General features: G+C 38.5%; 1 protein-coding gene and 1 long non-coding RNA gene across 2 annotated transcripts in view; one reads left to right on the top strand and one right to left on the bottom strand.

Moving 5' to 3' along the window:
• Positions 1 to 6,745, top strand: part of A2ML1 (alpha-2-macroglobulin like 1) — a 34,683-nt gene extending 27,938 nt beyond the window's left edge. The window contains exons 30-36 of the mRNA XM_017658839.3: positions 397 to 612; positions 784 to 902; positions 1,045 to 1,135; positions 1,407 to 1,475; positions 5,281 to 5,383; positions 5,811 to 5,852; positions 6,329 to 6,745. Of these exons, the coding sequence (XP_017514328.2) occupies positions 397 to 612; positions 784 to 902; positions 1,045 to 1,135; positions 1,407 to 1,475; positions 5,281 to 5,383; positions 5,811 to 5,851 (639 nt within the window). The 3' untranslated portion in view covers position 5,852; positions 6,329 to 6,745. The remainder of the gene's footprint in view (positions 1 to 396; positions 613 to 783; positions 903 to 1,044; positions 1,136 to 1,406; positions 1,476 to 5,280; positions 5,384 to 5,810; positions 5,853 to 6,328) is intronic.
• LOC108396118 (uncharacterized) overlaps positions 1,054 to 21,289 on the bottom strand; it is a 25,081-nt gene continuing 4,845 nt past the window's right edge. The window contains exons 2-5 of the long non-coding RNA XR_005058650.2: positions 17,970 to 18,081; positions 16,840 to 16,909; positions 15,725 to 15,839; positions 1,054 to 1,167 (exon numbers count right to left, since the gene is read on the bottom strand). This is a non-coding gene — a long non-coding RNA (uncharacterized lncRNA). The remainder of the gene's footprint in view (positions 1,168 to 15,724; positions 15,840 to 16,839; positions 16,910 to 17,969; positions 18,082 to 21,289) is intronic.

Genomic DNA, 21,289 nt, shown 5'->3' with positions numbered 1-21,289 from the left:
TTAAATAACTTTGAACATCCAATTTCTCTCACTATCAAATAAGGAAATTGAAATTCCCTCCCCAGTTAAGGAAACTGCAAAATATATACTGAACAGTTACCACTTGCTTCAGATAGCCCATTCTGAAGCTGAGTTTGGCTGCTAAATATGAATGTATGAGATTAGCCTAGTAACTTATGGATATTCAATAATAACTTAATGGCAGTTTTCTATACAGGCAAGATACTATGATTTCTATGCCAGTTTCCCCAGTGTTCGCTAATGTGGTCCTTAGGTACTTAGAAGAGGTTCGTCCAAGCCAGGGAACACCAACCAGATTGGGTAGGTTGTAGAGTTGTTTGACATTAATTCCAATGGCACACAAATGGTAAGCGTACACTTGATTCTTTCCCCCAGGATACTGTAGTTGCTCTCCAAGCTCTTGCCAAATATGCTGCTACTGCCTATGTGCCGTCTGAGGAGGTCAAGGTGGCTATAAAATCCACTGAGAATTTCCAGCATACTTTCAACATTCAGGCTGCCAACCGGTTGGTATCCCAGCAAGAGATTCTGCCCGATATCCCTGGAGTGTACACCTTGGAGGCCTCAGGCCAGGGCTGTGTCTATGTGCAGGTAAGTGGAGACCTGTGAGAACAAGTGTGCACTGGGAAGAAGAGTCTAAGGGTGTTTTCACCTCTGGGAGAAAATTGTCTCTTTCTATCTTGTTTATAAGGAAAGTAGTTTGAACTGTGCAGTCTTTGAGGTTCTTCCCAGCTCTGATTTGATTATGTTTCCTCCTTCTAGATGGTACTAAGATACAATATTCTCCCTCCTAAAAATATGGAGACCTTTAGTCTTAGTGTGGTTGTATCAACAGTTAGTTGTGAGCAGCCTCGATCCTTGATTCTCACTATTGACACCAGGTGAGGATGGCTGAAGTGGTCGTGGTGGGACCTCAGTCACAGAAGCTGAGTTGGGGTGTGTGTGTGTGTGGAGGGAGGGATGCAGAGTGTGCTGAGAGGGAAAAGAATGGACGCACACAGATTTGTTTATTTCTGCCCTCAGTTATGTGGGAAGTCGCAGCTCTTCCAACTTGGCCATTGTAGAAGTGAAAATGCTTTCTGGGTTCAGTCCCACGGAGGGCACCATTCAGTCAGTAAGTCCTTTCTGTTTTTTTCATTTAACTAGCTGCAAGAGGATGGAACATTATTATTAAAAAGCTGGTGAAATGGGCATCGTGGTATTACCTAAATGTTCACAAAATTACATGGGATAGAGGAAATGGACACTGTAATAATTTTGGTTCCTTTTCTCTTACCTTTTTCTATAGTATATATTATTTCCTTGATCATGACAGAGCTTTGGAAGATTATGGGATAGGGAAGGCTCTGGTTCTTAGTCTCCTTTTTTCCCTTTGCCTTATTTAGCTTCTCCAACAACCACTGGTGAAGAAGGTTGAATCTGGAACTGACACACTTAACATTTATTTGGAAGAGGTAGGTATTTGGGAACTGAACCAAAGAACTTGATTGCTTATGTATCTTTGCAACTTCCCTTCTAATCTGTATATATATACTAATGTCACATACACAGGGATGAGGGACCCCAGAGAATGAGTCCACAATCACTGAACAAGTTCTCCCTCCATGCTATCCCAATACCATAACGTACTGTGGTACACCTTCAGGGCAGTGCTAACAGATACAAAGTGTGAGTCATCTATGTCATTTAAAAATTCCAGAAACCACATTTTAAAAAGTGAAGGGAAACAGTTGAAATGACTTATAATAACATGTCTTATTCAGCCTTACAGACACCAAACATTTTCATTTCACTAATGAAATGAAACTAATATACAAAATTGTTGATGAGGTTTCTACACTTTTTTTTCATACTCTATCTTTAAGTCTACTGTGTATTTTGCACTTACAACACATCTCAATTCTGACTGGCCACGTTTCACATGCTCAGTAGCCACCTGCAGTGTCATAGCTCTGGAGGATTACATAGTGGTTAACTTTGCTGCCAGGCTTCCTGGGCTACAATTCTGGTTCTAGCATTGGCTGCCAGTTGTCAAATGTATGTTTCCTCAGCTGTAAAATGAAGGTGGGTAGTGGTAAAAATAGTTATTTATCTCATAGAGCTATTGAAATAATTAAATGACATAAGACATGTAAAACTATTTAGAACTATGCCTGGTCTAGAGTAAGCCTTCAATAAACATTAGCCATTGATGTTATTTTAATGTAATCTTAACATCAATTAATGTTAATCAGACATTGTAGGTAAACTTTCATTTCAACAAAATGAGACACTTTCAAGGATTAGTAAATTTCTAAAAATTGTTATAATGCCTATTTCTTCATATTCTATTCAATACAAGGAAACATTGTGTAACTGACAGGAGTATCTCCAATTAAAATTTACTATTGTCAGTAACATTCATTTCCAGCTCCTGCCCCCACAGCAACTCATGCACTAACTGTGGTTTCCTTATCTTCTAGGGTGCTAGGGATTTGTTGTTTTGAGGGAGCCCTGTATCGTTTCTTTTGAGACAACTCTGGTTAGTCTATTAGGAGCAACCCTGACATAACAATGTTGTAGTTGCTTAAAATTTTAGCAAAGTTTATGATGCTTTTCTATAGACCTTCTTTGAGTCTCACACAGCGATTCTCCTTACATGTAAGAAGATTGGGGTCTGGAAGGGTAGAGTAAGAGTGGCTTGTTCAGTCGTGATGCTTGTCAGTGGCTGCGGTGGGAGGAGAACCTGGGGATTCTAACCTGCATGATGCCATTCCTGAGATGGTGACCATCTGCCGATCAGTGTCCAGCGAATCTGTCAAGTCTAATGGTCTAAAAGCCAGTGTTCATGATTATATCTGCAATAATTTCCCTTTTTCTGTGTATATTCTCCCCTTTGCTCTTGATTAATTTCACCAGAGGCCAATCTTATTCACATTTAACAAAAATAGCTTTTGATTTTATTCCTCTTCTCTGTTTTTTTTTTAGTTAGTTTTGGTGCTCTGTTTCATTAACTTCTCCCTTTATTATTTCTTTTCTTTATTTTGGGCTGAAGGGAGGGGGGAAAGGATGTATTTTCTGTTCCTCTTTTTCCAGCTTTTCCAGTTAAATGTTGGATTTGTTTGTTTTTAGTCTTCCTTATTTTCTAATGATTTAAACTATTTCTAATGATATTAAACTATAAATTTTCTTCTAAGTACATTTTATCTCTGCCCCACAATTTTTGACCAACATTGTTTTCATTACTATTTAGTGCTATACCTTAATTTTTGTTTTAGAAATTCATGGGGCTTTTAAAGCTATCCTTTTGTTATTAATTTCTAATTTTACTGCATTATGGTCTGAAGGCATAGTCTTCATGATAGTGGTCCTTTGGAATGTATTGGCATTTCTTTTGTGACCTGATATATGGTATTTCTTTTAGAAATGTTTAGTGTGTGCTCCAAAAGAATGTCTAGTCCCTCTTTCTCGAGTACGGGCTTCATCCAGATCTAAAGGTGCAAGATCAGTACTTCTGTTGTTCATGTCGTATCTCTGCTTATTTTTCTGCTTGATTTACGTTCTGAAAGGGCTTTTTAAAATTTCTAATTACAATTGTTGGTTTTTTCAATATCTATGCAATTCTGTCAGTTGTTTCTTGGTATGTATGTTTTGCAACTACGTAATTAGGTACATATATTTTTATGAATATGTCTTATTCAGTTTTCCTCTTATTAATACATGCTGTCCTTCTTTTACCCTGATTTCTATATGTTCATGTATGTATATATATCTGTGTGTGTGTGTGTGTGTATATATATATATATATATATATATATATATATATATATATCTTTGTTTTTGTGCCACACACACACTTTTTTTTTTTTTTTTGCCTTAGATTCTATTTGGTCAGATATTAAGACTGCTATCCCAACTTTCTTTTGGTTTACATTAGTCATTTATTTTAAATCTTTATGGTAACTAAATGATGGGTAGTGGTTCTAAAATGTTTTGATTCTAGGACCACTCTGTGCTCTTAAATTTCTAAGGACCTCAAAGAGCTTATGGTGATGTGGGTTACATCTATTGACATTTATCTTATTAGAAAGTTAAACTGATAAAAATCTTAAAATATTAATTAATTTATTTAAAAACAACTCTAATAAACTCACTATATTTTAACAGAACATTTTTATGAAAAATAACTACATCCCCCCCAAATTAATGAGAATAGTAGATTGTTTTGCATTTTTGCTTTAATAACTGGCTTAAATGAAAAAAAAGTATATATCTGGCTTAAATGTAAAGATTAAAATTCTCATGTCTGCTTCTGCATTCAGTCTGTTGCAATATCTCACATCAAGTAGCCCCCGCATACTTGTACAGTAAAAGAGAATGAAAATGGGAAAAGCAAATAATATATTAGTAATATTCCAAAAATAATCTTGGTGTCACAGACTCATTGATACAGTTTGGGGCTCTCTGAGAGTTCCTGGGCCACTCTGGGGGACACTGTATCTAAAGAAATCTCTCCTAAGTAGGTATTTATAACCACATACCTAAATTTATAACATGAATCTTATTTCTTTCTTATAGTAGATTAGTTTATACAATTATCTTAAATTCTCCATTTATTCATTTATCAGCTAATATTTATTGAGCAAACAATATGTGCCAGACACTCTTCAACATAATGGAGATAAAGCAGTGAAAACAGTAAATGTGACCCTGCTTTCACAGAGTTGATGTTCTAGTGGAGAGACAGATGATATGTAGAATCTAGGGAATACATATGTATGCACACACACACACACACACACACACACACACACACACACACACATTCAGTAGGAATGACCGCTATGCATGACAAGGGGGTCAAGAGTGATGGCAGGAGTGGGCCAGGATGTGACTGTGTTTAAATAAAGTGTTCAGGAAAAGCCTCTCTGGGGAGATGTCATTTGATCAGAAATTCTGAATGAAGAGAGATAACCAATAGGGGGCACAGAGCCATTGGAGTAAAACGGATGCCTCTGTTTCTTTGGCCACTTCAGTTAATTTAGCGGAGGACCAGTGGGTTAGAGTAGACCAAGAATGGGGGGACCATTTTACAGAAAAGCCCAGAAGCTGTAAAGGTCCTAAGAAGAAAGAGGCAAGAATCTTTAAGACTGTCGTGGGGCAGAAGGGACAGGGAGAAAGGTTTCAGAAAAATGTGTTGAAAAGTCTTTTAACCTCCACATTACATAGTGTTATTTTCACGTTAGTTCTAAGGTGATGTTTTGTCTACCTTCCCCATAGATCAGTAAGAAGACTCAGACTTTTACCTTCTCCATCAGCCAAACTGTGTTGGTCACCAACCTAAAACCAGCAGCTGTCACAGTCTATGACTACTACCTACCAGGTGAGGGCTGAGACTTCCCTGCATGTCCCAACATATTTCTGCCTCATTCTTCATGACGTCTCTCTTAACTTTACAAATACTCCTTCCCAGTCCAAGTTGCACGTAATTACATTATCTGATCTCCTAAAACATTTTAATTCATATGTCTTTTTAAGAAGTCATCTGCATTAGAGATATTCCATATGATGTGGTCCATAGACCAACAGAACAATGTGGACCATTGTTCATTAATGGCTAACTATTCATATTTTTGCTGTCATTAATAATTTACCATGAATATGCAAACATTAGTGGTTGGAACCTTCCTGTGATGCTGAATGTACTCATAATCTGTAGCGATCCTCTACAAAGGCTAAAGCAGTATGAGGCATTTTCTCTCTGAATGTATAAGGACTGCAATATAATAATATATTATCTAATTTTACAGATGAACAGGCAACAGTTCAGTATTCTGATATCTGTGAATGAGGTAAGCCCAGAAGAGAAAAGACCTTTGGAGTAAGGTTGTTGTATTCAGAAATTAAAGAGACCTTCTCCTGAGTTACTGTTATTGTCTTTTGGAAGCATACTTTTGATAGAAAATGGTTTTTCCTTTTTTGTCCTAAATTCTTGAAGAGAGAATAATAATCTCCCTAGTTCACTTAAGAGAAGCTATTATAATAGTGGAATTTGTATGAGGGGTTCTATGTGATTTTTACAAACAGTTTTCTCTGATTTGAAAATTGGTGCATTTTCCTAATTATTTTTACATTGCATATCTTTGTTATATAAAATACACAGACAAAAGTAAAGATTACCTGATTCTACTCCCCTGAGAGATAACACATTAATAATCTCATCATGTGTTTGTGAGGTTTTTTTTTTTCCTAGTTAGGAATAAGTTGCTCCATACTTGTGAAGACTTTCTGAGTGTCATGATCTTCTGTTTTTGTTTTTTTACCCCAGGATTGAAGTTGGAAAGTTAATCTTCTGTGACATTATTGGACAGCATTCTTTTGCCTCTTAAAGCTGAACTGATTCAATCAAATAATTAGATTTCTCTGATTGACTTGTAAAAGGATAACAGATGAGCAGGCCAGATCTCAGCTACTTTCTACTACTTCACAGATGCATGCACAGGTGCCAGAGTAAAGAGCTAAGGGAGATGGACTAGGAATTATCACACTAAAGAGGAACTACATGGGAGAGATCATTGCGGGAAGAGATCTAGCCATTTACGGGATTCTCCAGAGATGAGATGGTGGTATAAAGGGTGACCAAGAGATAAGAATGTCTTACTGGAGGTTAAATCTAGGTGAAGATTTAAGTTAGGACTCTGGGAATAGATTTAAAAAATAAACTTTCTTTTTCTTTGAAAGAAAATTTGTATGCTTGGCTCTGTACATATTTCTGTGGATACCAAAGGTTCTGTTTAAAGATGATGAATATCCTTTATCCAAAGCTCCCATTTTGGCTTCTTCCTTAAACTGTTTGGCCTGATGTCTCAAGAGTTACAAATCAAAGGATTCAAAGAGGGGCCAATAGCAAAACCTAATTAAGGGACTGTTTTCAGCCAGCCATCACTGCAGGGCAAATTATGATTGATAAGGAGAGTGGCTGGCCAGGATTCTCTCCCTGTCTCTGCTTTGCTCCTCCATCACCTCAGTCACCGCAGCCTTTTCCATACAGGGTACCCGTCATTGCATAAACTCTTCCTTGGAGCAATGTCTTCATTTGGGAAACAGGTTTGGAAGCATATGGACAGATAGGGAAAGAAAGGAGAATAATACTTAAACAGAGAGGATTCTCTAGGTAATTATACCCTTTTACCCTGGATGTCCACTCTCTGATATCGCTCTCCTTGATCCTAAACTGACTGGAAGAGTTGGAGAATGGTAAGCCCATGATGGAGAAACACTTCCATAAGCCCAGGGCCACACTTGCATTAACTATTCATTCCCTGTCTCCTGCACCCTAGACTCTGCCGGGTCCTCCCAGGAGCTCCCAAATTGAGAGAAGAGGGGGAGCATATCCAATAGAGGCCTCCCAAGCCTTCTTACCCCTCGGGTATCATGGCAAGAGAACTGATATAAGTAACAGGAAATGGCCATTAGACACCAACCTAATCTCTCTGGCCTTCATCCCCTCCCCTGCTCCTCTTCATCACACTTAAATCTGACATTATTTGAGGTGTCTGTTTGGATATTCCTGATTTAAGAAGCCTTTCCATTAAGGAGGAAGAGAAGGAAAAACAAGTTGAGGGAGATGAGAAAATAGGGTAGAGAAATGAAGCCCCTGACAAACAAATCCCTGGAATTAAGCTAGTGTTTATTCAAGGAAAAAGCATATGACTTAGACTGAGACCCTTAGGCAAATACTGAGTAATAAACCATGGGTGGGAGTGACTTGTATAGAGCAGTCCTGCTTCTATCAAGGAAGAGCTGCCGTTCTATCTTCCCATATGCTTCCTTGTCTTGTCTCAAGGTCCCCATTGAATAGTTGAGAAAGTAGTTGGAATAAGGAAAATACAAAAAAGAAAGGAGTAACCAAAGAGGGATAACAAGTTTCTGCCAACAAAGTGACCTAAAAAACCCCATTATTTTATTTTATTATTTTATTATAGTATCACTGATACACAATCTTATGAAGGTTTCACATGAGCAACATTGTGGTTTCAACATCTGCCCATACTATCAAGTCCCCCCCAAACCCCATTGCAGTCACTGTCCATCAGGGTAGTGAGATGCTATAGAGTCATTGTCTTCTCCGTGCTGTGCCACCTTCCCCATGACTTACCTATATTGTGAGTGCTAATTATAATGCCCCTTAGTCCCCTTCTTCCTCCCCACTCACCTCCCCAACCCCTTCCCTTTGGTAACTGCTAGTTCCTTCTTGGAGTCTGTGAGTCTGCTGCTGTTTTGTTCCCGCAGTTTTGCTTCATTGTTATACTCAACAAATGAGGGGAATCATTTGGCACTTGTATTTCTCTGCCTGGCTTATTTCACTGAGCATAATACCCTCTAGTTCCATATCCATGTTGTAACAAATAGTAGGATTTCTTTTCTTCTATGGCTGAAGAGTATTCCATTGTGTGTATGTATCGCCTCTTCTTTATCCATTCATCTACTGATGGACACTTAGCTTACTTCCATATCTTGGCTATTGTAAATAGTGCTGCGATAAACATAGGGGTGTATATGTCTTTTTGAATCAGGGATCTTGTTTTCTTTTGGGTAAATTCTTGGAGTGGAATTACTGGGTCAAATGGTATTTCTATTTTGAGTTTTTTGAGGAACCTCCATATTGCTTTCCATAATGGTTGAACTAATTTACCAGCAGTAAATTCCCACCAGCACTGTAGGAGGGCTCCCCTTTCTCCACATCCTCACCAGCATTTGTTGTTTCTTGTCTTTTGGATGTTGGCCATCCTAACTGGTGTGAGGTGATACCTCATTGTGGTTTTAATTTACATTTCCCTGATGATTAGCTATGTGGAGCATCTTTTCATGTGCCTGTTGGCCATCCAAATTTTTTCTTTGGAGAGTTTCTGTTCAGATCCTTCGCCCATTTTTTAATCAGGTTATTTGCTTTTTGGGTGTTGAAGCATGTAATTTCTTTATATATTTTGGATGTTAACCCCTTATCGGATAAGTCATATGAATATATTCTCCCATAGTGTAGGATGCCTTTTTAAAATAACCCCATTCTTAACACAAAACATCAAAAGAATGACAAATTACCTGTATACATCATGCCTTATGCTAACTTTTACCCAAAAGGCCCTATAAAACCTCAAACTCTAAACCTTTAAGTGCACCTCCTCTTTGAGGTTGCTCACACTCCCCTTTCTTCAAGCATGTCACTCTCTGTGTCCTACTTCAGATAAGTGGGGAGAAGCTACTGAGAGCTCTGATTTGGGTTTGCAAGTTCCTGCCTGGTTGACCCAGACAAGACTGCAGCTGTATGCTCCTGCTCTTTAGTAGCCTGCCTGAAAATCTCCTTTCTTTGCCTTTGAGAAGTTCTCAGAACATAATCTTGTTCCATCCAATGCTCTGCAGCAACCCCAAAGCCTGAGGTAGTAGAGACTTAGTTCTCATGTCATGCAGATTCCAGCAGACCTTGGATGCCAGGTGACCCTAGCTTTCAGAGTTGGCAAGAGATTTGCCCAATGCCAAGCAAGAGTTCAGCAACCTTCCCTTTTCTCCCTGTTCTTCCTTGCTGTCTGCTGCCTACAAAACAGCTTCCTTTCCCTGCTGTTCTTGCTTTAATGAACTCCTTCCTCACTTTGCTCTCTGACTTCCATACGTCTCCAAACTGAATTTTCTCCCATCATTTCCATGGAGTAAATATGAGGAAAAACATAGACTTCAAACATTTGCTTATTGCGTAGCTCCTAAAAGAAATTTTAAAAAGCATACACTCCCTTGAATAATTTCAGTCAACATCTAAAATTTTCATCTTAAATAGTTGAAATGATATGATTTCTGGATATTAGAATATTAGCAAGAATAAAACTGTTGTACCACTTAAGAAATATTATCTAATGTAATCTACAGTCCATACAACTTAATACCCACTATCCATTTTAAAAAATGACAAAATAAGTTCCTTAACAGTCAGAATTTTTACACTTTTTCCTTTTCTCCTGTCAACTCATAGTTCCATCCACTTTCATTATGGAATTTTTCTAATATATTTTTATGTTTTCAAGTTTTACTGATCACCCTAACAAACTTCCTGCAACAAGAAAATATATACAACTTGAAATGTCAAAGTATTTTTATTCTATAAGACTAGAAGATATTCAAGAATTCTTGTGGGTTGAACTAACATTATATTATACATAGATTCTGCGGATCAAAACAGCACAAATTTAAAAAATAAACAGTTAAAAAACATATTACATATTTTAGTAAATAAGTACTAAACACAACATGTAAAATAAAATTGGAAACACAATTTCTAGTAAGATGGATATAGTTGGGGTATTTTTTCAGTTAGTGAATATATCTATAAATGGTCATTACCTATTTCTAGAATGAGATATGATTAATTTTATTCCAATGTTTAATTATATGCATTATAGTTACATTCTTTGAGAAATCTCCCTCAAGTAAATGAGAAAGTAGGAATGGAAGCCATTTATCTTTAGCAATGTCACCAAATTTTCTGAACTTTTTCAAATTATATGTCAAAACCATACAATAATTTTGATAAAAAATTATTCTTAGTTATCTATTTTCAGTGTTCAACTTGATTAGGTCCTCTTTCAATTTGGTTGACAGAATTGTAAATCATTAAAAGGAATCTTACATTAAAGTAGTTTAACTCTTCCACCATTTATGTATTAGAAGTTATAATTGAATTTTTTGTGTATCACTTGACTGATTATGTGTATAGTTTGTTTACTATTCTTGTTTTGTTTTAATTTTATACTTGCTTGGTAAGTAATTGGTCTACTACCTTTACTATGGGTTTATTTTGGTGAAAACTATTTAGGCTTAGGAAAATTTCCATCTGCAGAAGTCCCTTTAACATATCCTGTAATGCTAGTGTGGTTATAAATTCCTTGAGCCTTCATTTATCTGGGAAATGTTTAATCTCTCCTTTGAATTTGAATGATAATCTTGCTGGGTAGAGGATTCTTGGTTAAAGGTGGTCCTTCTGTACATTAAATATTTCATGCCGCTCCCTTCTAGCCTCTAAAATTTCTGCTCAGAAGTCTGTTGGCAGCCTGATGGGCTTTCCCCTCATAAGTAATCTTTTGTCTCTCTCTGGCTGCTTTCAATACTCTCTCCTGATCCTTAATCTTTGCCATTTTAATTATTATATGTCTTGGTGTTGTTTCCTTTTTGTTAAGGGCTTTCCGTGCTTGCATGACCTGCATGTCTATTTCCTTCCCCAGATTGGGGAAGTTTTCAACAATCATTTCCTCAAAGAGACGTTCTATCCCTTTGCCTCTCTCTTCTCCTTCTGCTACACTTATTATGAGAATATTGTTTTGATTGGAGTTGTCACACATCTCTCTAACCATTCTTGCATTCCTAGAGATTCTCTATTCTCTCTGTTCTTCAACTTCATTGTGTTCCTGTTCTCTAATTTCCATCTCCTTGTCTTTTTTGAAGTTCTCTCCAAGATCTTCAACACTTTTCTGCAGATCATTGAGCCTATATATGACTACAACTTTGAAATCTTCATCAAGAAAATTGGTGATCTCCATCTTAGTTAGCCCTCTTTGTGGTGTCTTATCCTATGGTTTTGTTTGGAAGATACTCCTCTGCCTCCCTCACTTTGTCAGAGTTTCTCTGTTTCTTTCTTTGTGTTAGATAGATATGCTATGCTTCCTGGTCTAGAGAATAATGGCTTTATGAAGAAGGTGTCCTGTGGTTCCCAGAGGCTGAAGACCATTTACTCACTAGTGCTGGATCCTCCTTTGTGGAGGAGCCCCAGCTGCTCTTGGTGGGCACTGGGTGGGGCTGCCTTAATGTCTGTCTGCCAGAAGTCATCTATCTCAGTCTACTGCTACTGGCGGTTTGCCTTAGCTGGCCCTTTTTAAGCAGAGCAGTGGCTTCTGCTGGGATCACTGTGGGAAGGAACACCCTCTGCTTGCCCTGCAGTGATGGCAGGGCTGCTGGGTTAACAGGGTTTGCAGGGCGGTCACATGGCTCTGGAGTGGGCATGTGGCACCCACCTTGGCCACCCACTGGAAGGAAGGAGAGCTGGCGCATACGTGACCTCTCTAATTGGGCTGAGACAGGGCTGAGAAAGCTGGGAAAGCCTCCCTCTGCCTACTAGGGATCAAAGTGTGATGCTGCTGGGCCAAGTGGATGGCACTCCAGCCATGTGCAGGGAAGTGCATCAGGGCAGCAGAGAGAGAACGGAGGGTTTGGGGCTCCTGCAAGTGCCCAACTTCTGTGGCTAAGGCAGGACTGGGGAGATATTGTCTACTTGCTCTGTCTCCTGCGGAAAGGCTCTGTCCAGCCCTTACCCCTCTGGCACCCCTCCCTCCCACTGCTAGCAAATCTTTCAAACTGCCACCTCTACTTTGGGTCTCAGTGGGACTGGTGGAACATGCCTGTCCTCCACAAGGGCTGGGGTTTCAGCCTCCCAGAGCATTCCAACTGTCCCTGATGTCCAGACCAGCTAATCACCAGAACCCAGTACAATTTGGACTTGTGTTTCCAGAGCAGATCTCCAAGCTCAGGTGTGCAGAGTTCCTGGACATGTCCCCCTTGCTCTGTTCCTCTTTCTCCTGCCTGTGGGTTGGGATGGGTAAGGGCTTGGGTCGTACTCCATCATGGCTCTGCCACTTTACCCTTCTCTGTGTGGTCTTCTCTTCTTCCCCAGGTGTAAGTGGTCTGGTTTGCCGTCTTTGGGTCATTTTTAGGGTTAGTTGTGTTTGCTGTAGTTGCTGGTGTGTGTGTGTGGGAGGAGGTTTCTGCCTTGCCTTCCTACTCTGCTGTCTTTTTCTTTCCCAGCTCAGAAAGTTTTTTTTTAAACCCCAGAACATGAACAATGTACCATGGCATGAATGAAAGTTTATATTTTGTAAAGTGAAAAAGGAAAAGAAAAAGAGAAATGATCATGAAGCTTCAACTCATATAGCCTGTTCTCAGTGAAGAGATAGAAATCCATGTCAAAGCTGAAGATCTAGGAAGGTAAGCCTTTGTACTGTTTGGAAAGTCTTTGTAGACCACCTGAGATACATATACTATAGTTTGAAAATTTCTGGTTTAGTGTATATCTGGTGTCAAATATGCTGTGTTAAATGGTAGCTCTACCACTTGTTAGCAGACTGACACTGGGAAGTTATTTAACCTATTACACTTCAGTTTCCTCCTTAATGAATACGAGGAATAATACTTATCTCAAATGTCAAAGAATGGTGGCAAGAGTGAAATAACATTTTCCACGTGATGTACTTAAACACTTACCTATAGGGAGGGAGGCATGAATAACAGGTGAGACTTTGAGGCGGTGATAGATATGTTCTTTATCTATATTGTAGTGATAGTTTCATGGTTGCATGTATATGTCAATATTCACCAAATTGTATACTTTAAATGTGTGTAGTTAGTTGTACACCAAATTTACTGTTAAGAAAGCTGTTTTTACAGTATTATTTGGCATTTAGAAAGTATTCAATGAATAGCAGCCATTGTTGTGAGGAGAGATCCTGAACCTTTCTTTTCAGGAATTAAAATTTCCAGTCCCACTGAAATCATCTGCTCTATAACTGAGGCCCATCCCCGTTCCTTCTTTCCCCAGTCCCCGATAAGCATGGAGGCAGGGAAGTGACCCCTTCTGGCCAGAGTGGGTAGGACATAATGATGGCTTCTGCTTTTTAAGTGTTTGTTTGTTTACATTTTATTTATTTATATGTCACTTATCTTGGAATAGATAGACATACCAATAGAAAAATTCAAGGGTACAAAAAGGCACCTTCCACATCTCTCAGTTCCCTCCTCATGAGTAACTACTCTTAGTTTTGTTGAATCCTAGCTCCCTGAAAATACTGCCCAAACACCCATTATTCAGGCAAAGCTGGGTTTATTCAAACTGTGGTAAAGGAGCACACTGCCTTGAAGGAGCCTTAGCAGTGTCTAAGAAGGGAAGGCTAAGTCAGGATATTTATGAGGTTTTTGGGGTCTGCTTTAAGGGCATCTTTCCTGTAGGGGTTTGATTAAGTGGGGTAAGGATCATGGTTTAGGATTGTGGACACAGTAAGGTGAGGATTTTAAAAAGTCTTAGACAATACCCATTTGATAACTGTCTGTTAAAAAGCTGAGCAATCTAAAATGTTTTTTTCTGGATGTTCCTGAGATAAACAATACAATTATATGCAACTTTTATTTTCTGGGCAAGAGTTTTCTGGAATATTAAAACAGTGTTGATGAAGACAGTGGAATAGTAAAGTCAAGTTAATGTGACAGTAGACATTGTGGGTGTATATGGTTCTCAGTTTCTTATATATATTTTTAGAAATATTCTTCAAAAAATCAACAATACATGTATAAATCTAACAGATGTCATCTTTTACCCTTTAACAGCTGTTCTAGAAACATAGAAGTTGATTATGAGGTATTCCTTACAAAATAGCTATTCCATAGCATTTGCTTTATAGTTTTTCAGAGTATGCATACTTTCATCTTTTGTGTTGGATGGAATTACTGTTGAAGTGTTTTACTGGTATTTTCCCCTCAGCAGTTTATCTAACAGATTATGGTTTTGGCAAAACTGGTGGGGCACATTTGCTCTTATTCCAGGTTTCTTCTCTTCCATCGTACAGCACATTTACAGGTTGTGTGGCAGGGGAGATAATTATTGCACAGCATTGAAATATGAAGGCAAGTGAAGAGCCTTTATTAAATACATATTTGTTGGGCACCTGCTGAGTGACAGGTACTGCACCAGGCACAGGATAAGCATGATGACTACACTCTGCCCTTACAGGGCTTAGAGCTTAATGAGGAAGGTAAACACTGAATGTATAGATATGAATGGAATGAAAGGACAGGAGTTGTTGGAACCTAAGCTAATTTTGAGGCCAAAGTAAGGATTCCCAGAATGGATACCTGCTTTACATTCTTAAGGATAATCAGGGATGATATAGGTGTAGGGGTAGGGCATGGGAAGGACATTCTAGACAGAGGAAATAGCTTATGGTGCTCTGGAAACTGTTATTTTTCTTCATTTGCCTGTTCTCTGTGTCTAGCCATTTGTTCTATGCATCTTGTGATCTTTTCAAGTATTTTGAGCAGGAATGTCCAATAGAATTCCCCAGTTAGAAGTCTTCATCCTGAGTATGTAAGAGTCTATCCTGCTGTTAGCCTCCCTCATCAGTGCAAGTCCTCTTGTGGTGGTGGTGGTCCCAGGGAGAGATGACCCTGTACTATTTTTTAGTTTTTAGGGGATGCAATGAAGATCATTTTCTGAATTCTGGATTAAGTTCAAGAACTGCCCACCATTGGCAGAAGATAGAAGTATAAATTTTTAGAATGTGTCTTTAGTCATCACCTAATATGATCTCTTCAGCTGAAAAGTGAGGAAACTGAGACCCAAAGTACAGAACTCTTTATGATGTCCTAGACAGACAGCCCAGATGACCCAAGGGCTACAGAAATAGGTTATTTTCTCGCAGAAAGCTGACATGCTGACGTGTCTCTCTGAACACTTCTGCCATGTGTAGAAGGTGACGATTTCTTAAAAATGGATACTGTATCCTAGGCTCTTTTTTTTTTTTTTAATCAGTGAAATTGTTACTCTGGAGAAGTTCCAGACAAATGTTAGAGGGGTCTTTTACCCAGGAAGTGAGGAACTTCCTTCAACAGGTCCCAATTTTGTTCCCCAGGAAGGACTCACCGGTTCATGTTCCCTGGGCTGTACCCTCTGGAGATCTTCCTTTGCCGTTATCCTGCTTGGCTGCCTCTGGGGAGGATATGGGAGGCCTGAGCAGGTTTTACAGCTTGCCCACTGCCTGCAGATTAAGAGTCCAGGAGTCACTGTTCAGCCTTAATAGTCACAGATCTCCTAATCCAGGTTCATGGTTTCAAAGTTTAGTCACCTTCTTTGATTTGTCAGCTCCATGTGTCCGTAGCCATACCAATAATTCTGTCTTTCTTTCTCAGTTTAGCTGTGGGCACAGCAGGCCCATTAAGCTGTGGTGGGAGAGTTATGCCCTAAGCTATCTTTTCCAACTCAAACAATTTTCTGGGCCATAAATGAACCCATTCTGAGGCTTGGACAACAGATGTGACTACCACGCCTTGATTTGGTCCTTGCCACAAAGCTAAGGTCTGATTAGCTTTTATTACCTAAACTTTTCCACGCAGCTGACTCGTCCAATCCTATAAACCCCCATATCTCTGGACTCTCTTTTCCCTCTTACTTCTAATTGGAAACTCCATCTCTTGTAGTACCTTGTCAAATTCAGTCAAACGCAGTAACCCATACATGCTACTGATATTCTACTTTTCAACTTTTTCTAGAGCTATAAGATCAAATGCATTATGTGACTTTCAAGTTATTAGATGAAAAATAACAGATTGTCCCAGACTTTCAGTCTCCACTAAATTTCCTCACCACCTGCTGACTGGTCCTTGAACTAGTTATGTATTTTAAGACCTAAATATTATTCCTAGTACCAATGGGTCAGGATTGGTCAGGTTAAAGCAAACTCGGTGTTTAGTTCTTGAAATAAAAACATTTATTCCTTATTCTACATGTCCATTGAGGGTTGAATAGGGCCTGTGCTCCCTGTTGTCTTCATTACAGGACCCGAGGTGATGGAGTATCTGCTTCGTTGCATATTTTGTACCATGTGGCACAGGAAAAGAGAGAACATGGTTAATGGTGTGCACTGGCTCTTGAGGCTTCTGGCCAGAAGTGATGCACATCATACCCACTCACATTTCAGTGGCCAGAGCAGGTTACATGGCCATACGTAATTTCAGGTGGGTAGGGAGGTACAGTCTTACCATATGCCCAGAGGAGAAAGATCTGGACCACTTGTCATAAGTCTTCAAGGTCACCTCAATATGATAAGAACTGTAAGAGATTTAGAACTTGGTATTAAAGTTTTAGTCACCCTTCTAATATATATCTTATTGTGGACAAGTCATTTAGCATATCAGTTTTGGTAACCTCATCTATAAAAATGGAGAAAATAGTCCTTAATTCAATGAATGCTTGAGAGGATGAAATAAGATATCACATGTGAAGTCATGTAGTCCCACATTAGGTTTCCTCTTTTCTTCCACTCACTGCTCAGAGATGTGTCATACATACAGTTTTAGTATTTTCTATGAAGAAAAATGTGTATGTGTTGGTTAGCTGTGTCAATTTAGATTAGAAATTTTCTTCTACCCTACTACATTACAAGCTTTTTGAGAATAGGAACAATGTTTTATAGTTCTTCTATATCTCTTACATTGCCTGGCAGTGTTGAAAACATAATACATGCTAATATATATATATATATAATTACATATTAATATATATACATATGTATTACTTTCTGCTGCAAGGTATCTTACTTCTATGGGATTGACTTAACTCTCAAAGCTTTAAAATTTTTCCAATTTCTTCTTCTAGAATGTATAACTTTTGATTTGAAGTTTTTTCCAATTGATATTTTATACTTAAAATGTCAGGGTGACACAAAGGAGATATTGCACTCATTTACATTTAAAGAGTAGACATTTGGGGAGATTTCTTGAGTTCACTCTTTGGTTCACCTTTTGGCACAAGCAGTCTAAGAGGCTTACAACCCAAAGACTGCTGACGTGATTTGGGCCCCGGTCCTGAGGGAGAGAAGGGCCAGTAAGTGGGGAAGGTGCTGCTTACTTGCAGTGGTTCCTCCCTGGATCTGGGTGCTCCGAAAGCCGGGTCAGAGGCAGAGCTTGAGTACAGGCTCATCAACAGCCCCCAGATCTAGACCAGACATTTTAATGACGACCTCTCAGGATCAAGGTGAAGATTAAATGGATAAAAAGTAAAAAACATCTGACATTGTTCATGTAAATAACTGTTAAGGTTGTCATTTGACCAATCTGATCAAGAGATAATATGCTTAAAAATATTCCTTCTGATTCCTTCATATTCTTACCGAACCGTATCCAAATATTTTTCTCTTTTTCATAGGAAGGACAGCTCTTTCGGAGACCAGGTGAGAACGCTGATACCCTTCAGTATGTAGGATCTTCAGTCTGCCTTACAGTCTAGTTAATTAATAATAACAATCAATATTTACTGAATGCTTACCAAAGATAATGATGGGTAAATTATTTCTGTGCATTACTCACAAAATTCTCACAACAACCCTGAAAGGTAGGTAGGACCATCCTTTTACAGACAAGGAAAATGAGACTAGCAGAGGTTATGTTCTATGCCCAGGACCATGCTCTTAATCATAATACCAGACTTAAACAACATGTATACATGATTTTGTTCCTTAATTATATTAAGTGCTGTGAAAAAAATGAGTATTTTTGTTCATCTTAGTATGTCTGTGGTGTCTAGCACAATACCTTGAACAAAATAAATTATTAAATCATAGGAAATACTGGTTCTCTGTGAGGTGTTATGTTTGCATAAAGAATTACAGAATCAAGTATATGAATTCAAGTTTTGTAAGTGATACATTTGAAGGGTATCAGAACATGCCACCCCAAAATATGCCCATTTTGTGTAAGAATTGTCTTGAGCCAAAGCTAACTGAGAAACAGCAGAAGCAAGAAAAGATCTCTCCCCCTATCTGCCTAAAATCAGGGCATAAATTTTCCCTTGTGGTGGTGTCCCCTGCCCCTTTCCCAAACCAGGAAAAGGGAAAAACTCTTAATCACAGGAGAGAACATGAAGAACAGGGCACCAATAGGACATAAACCAGTTCTGTATGCAACCCAGCAGTCTTCTCTCACATTCCTTTATTAAATGGCCTGTAAATATCCAGCTTCTCAAATGCACTTTGAACTGACCTTAGTGTCTCGCTGGTTCTTTCATTCATTAACAAGTTACATAAATCTTTGGCACATGTTCATTTTATATTTGTGTGAGAGTTATAATTCTCCCATTTTGAAAATTATAGTTTAATATCATTTTTAGGGAACTGAAAAGCTGCCACTCAAAAGGACTCCTGAGCATTTACTCATCGATTAGTTCAAGCATGTGATACCATAAATTCTATTGTTAGCAAACAAAGGATTAATGAAGTTGGCAATTGGCTGGACTTTGGCAACAGGAAAGGTCTAAAATTAGCTGCTTTTTGTTAGCTTATATGTTAGTTTTCTATTGCTGCTGTAACAGTTCACCACAAATTAGTGGTTTAAAACAATGTAGATTTATTATCTACAGTTCTGTAGATCAGAAAGTGCAACATACATCTCACTAGGTGAAATCAAGGTGTTTTCAGGGCTGAGCTCTTTACTGGAGATTCTAGGAGAGAACCCATTTCCTTTTTCCCCCAGTTTCTAGAGGCCCCCCACATTGCTCAGTTCCCCACTGTCCCCTTCCATTTTCAAGCCAGCAATGGCAGGATCCTCCTCACACTGCATAACTCAGCCTGCCTCTTCTGCTTCCCATGCACACTTCCAAGGACTCTTGAGATTATATTTGGCTCATCCAGATAATCCAGAATAATCTCCCTATTTTCAGCTCATCTGATTAGCAACCTTCTTTTCTTGTTAAATTGAAGTATAGTTGACATACAATATTATACATGTTTAAAGTGTGCAACGTAGTGATTGGACAGTTAACTACATTATTAAATGCCCACCCCAGATAGAGTAGTTACTGTCAACACAGAAAAATGTTACAGAATTATTGACTTTATTCTCTAGGCTGTACTTTCTCCCTATGACTAACTTAACCATGATTGAAATTTTGTGCCTCTGTATCCCCTTCACCTATTTCAACCACCCCAACCCCTCCCCCATGGTAACCCCCTGGTCACTTCTCAGTGTCTATGAGTCTGCTTCTGTTTTGTTCATTTGTCTGGTTTTGTTTTTTAGATCCTACAGATGAGTGCAATCATATGGTATTTGTCTTTCTCTGGTGGCTTATTTCACTTATAATATCCTCTAGGTCCATCCATGTTGCACGTGGCTAGACTTCTTTCTTTTTTATGGCTGAATAATATTCCATGGTATATATTTACTAATTAGTGACCTTAATTCCATCTGAACTTTAATTCACCTTTTCCACAGCCATAACACATTCACAGGTTTCATGGATGAGGATATCTTTGGGGCCATTATCTGCTTGCCATAGTTTATAAGCAGACAGGAGAGAAAACAGAGAATTTGGGGAAATTATATATATATATATATATAACTCCCAAGTATTTCTGTGGAAATGATATCCAGAGTTATTTCCGTATTAACAAACACAGAGTGGGCTTTCCATTGCATGGCTTTACAGTGGCAAATACCAAGTATTTTTGTGCAAACATTTATGTGTGTGCTAAGCATTTTAAATAGATCTTTTATACTATTCTATTTTCACCCTGTGAAAGATGTGATGTAGCTATGAGCTTTGGAGTCAGACAGACCTGAATTTAAATTCTGACTCTATTACTTAGTACTCCCATGAACTTTGAGCAATTTATCTAACCTTTCTTAGCTTTAATTTCCTCATCTGTAAATTAAGGATTAGTAATAGCTAGCAGGAAAGATTAATGCTAAAGTGGAATGCAATAATGTACATAAAGCCATGAACAGAGGTTCTAAGTATATTTTGAATTGTTTTTTCCCTTTAGACTTCTTCCCAAGCTCTTAGCTCTTTGGCCTATAGGGCACGTAGCCCTGGAGGGTTATAAATCTAGTGCTTAGTCTCAACATGCATTTGTACCCAAATCCTGGAAAAGAAGACTAGAAGACATACTTGAAGCCGAAAAGAGGCTTTTTGTACACAGGTCAGGGAATACTCTTTTCATATAAAATGACAGTAATGAAGGGGATTAGAATATGCCACCCCAAAGTATACCACTTTTGCATAAGGATTATTTTGAGAATTAACAGATTAAAAATTAATAGGATGATTAATTAACAGGATTAAGAATTAACCAATTAATTAATCAATAGATTAATTAACAGGGAGAGTTTGCTGCCTAACAAGTTTCCCTGTGAGGAAAGATCCCCTCTGCATCCGTCCAGCTCTGAGATGAGGGAGGAAAGAGCAGCTCCCTGGAGTTTACCCTCCTTGGAAGGGCTGACCCTCTTTCCATTGTTAAGAAGTGCATATGAGCTTCCAAGCTGCTTCTCTGAGTTTTACTTTTTTTCTGGGAACCCCCATACAGATACTATTAATAAAACTTGTGTAACTCTTCTCCTGTTAATCTGTCTTTTGTTAGTTTATTTCATGGGCCCCCATTAATCTAAAAGAGTGGAGGAAAAGTTTTTCCTCCTTGACAGTAAATTCAGTAACTAAACT

The sequence above is a fragment of the Manis javanica genome, chromosome 15 (assembly GCF_040802235.1).
Source record: "Manis javanica isolate MJ-LG chromosome 15, MJ_LKY, whole genome shotgun sequence".
NCBI classification, from domain to species: domain Eukaryota; kingdom Metazoa; phylum Chordata; class Mammalia; order Pholidota; family Manidae; genus Manis; species Manis javanica.
This window is presented reverse-complemented; position numbering and strand designations above follow the sequence as displayed.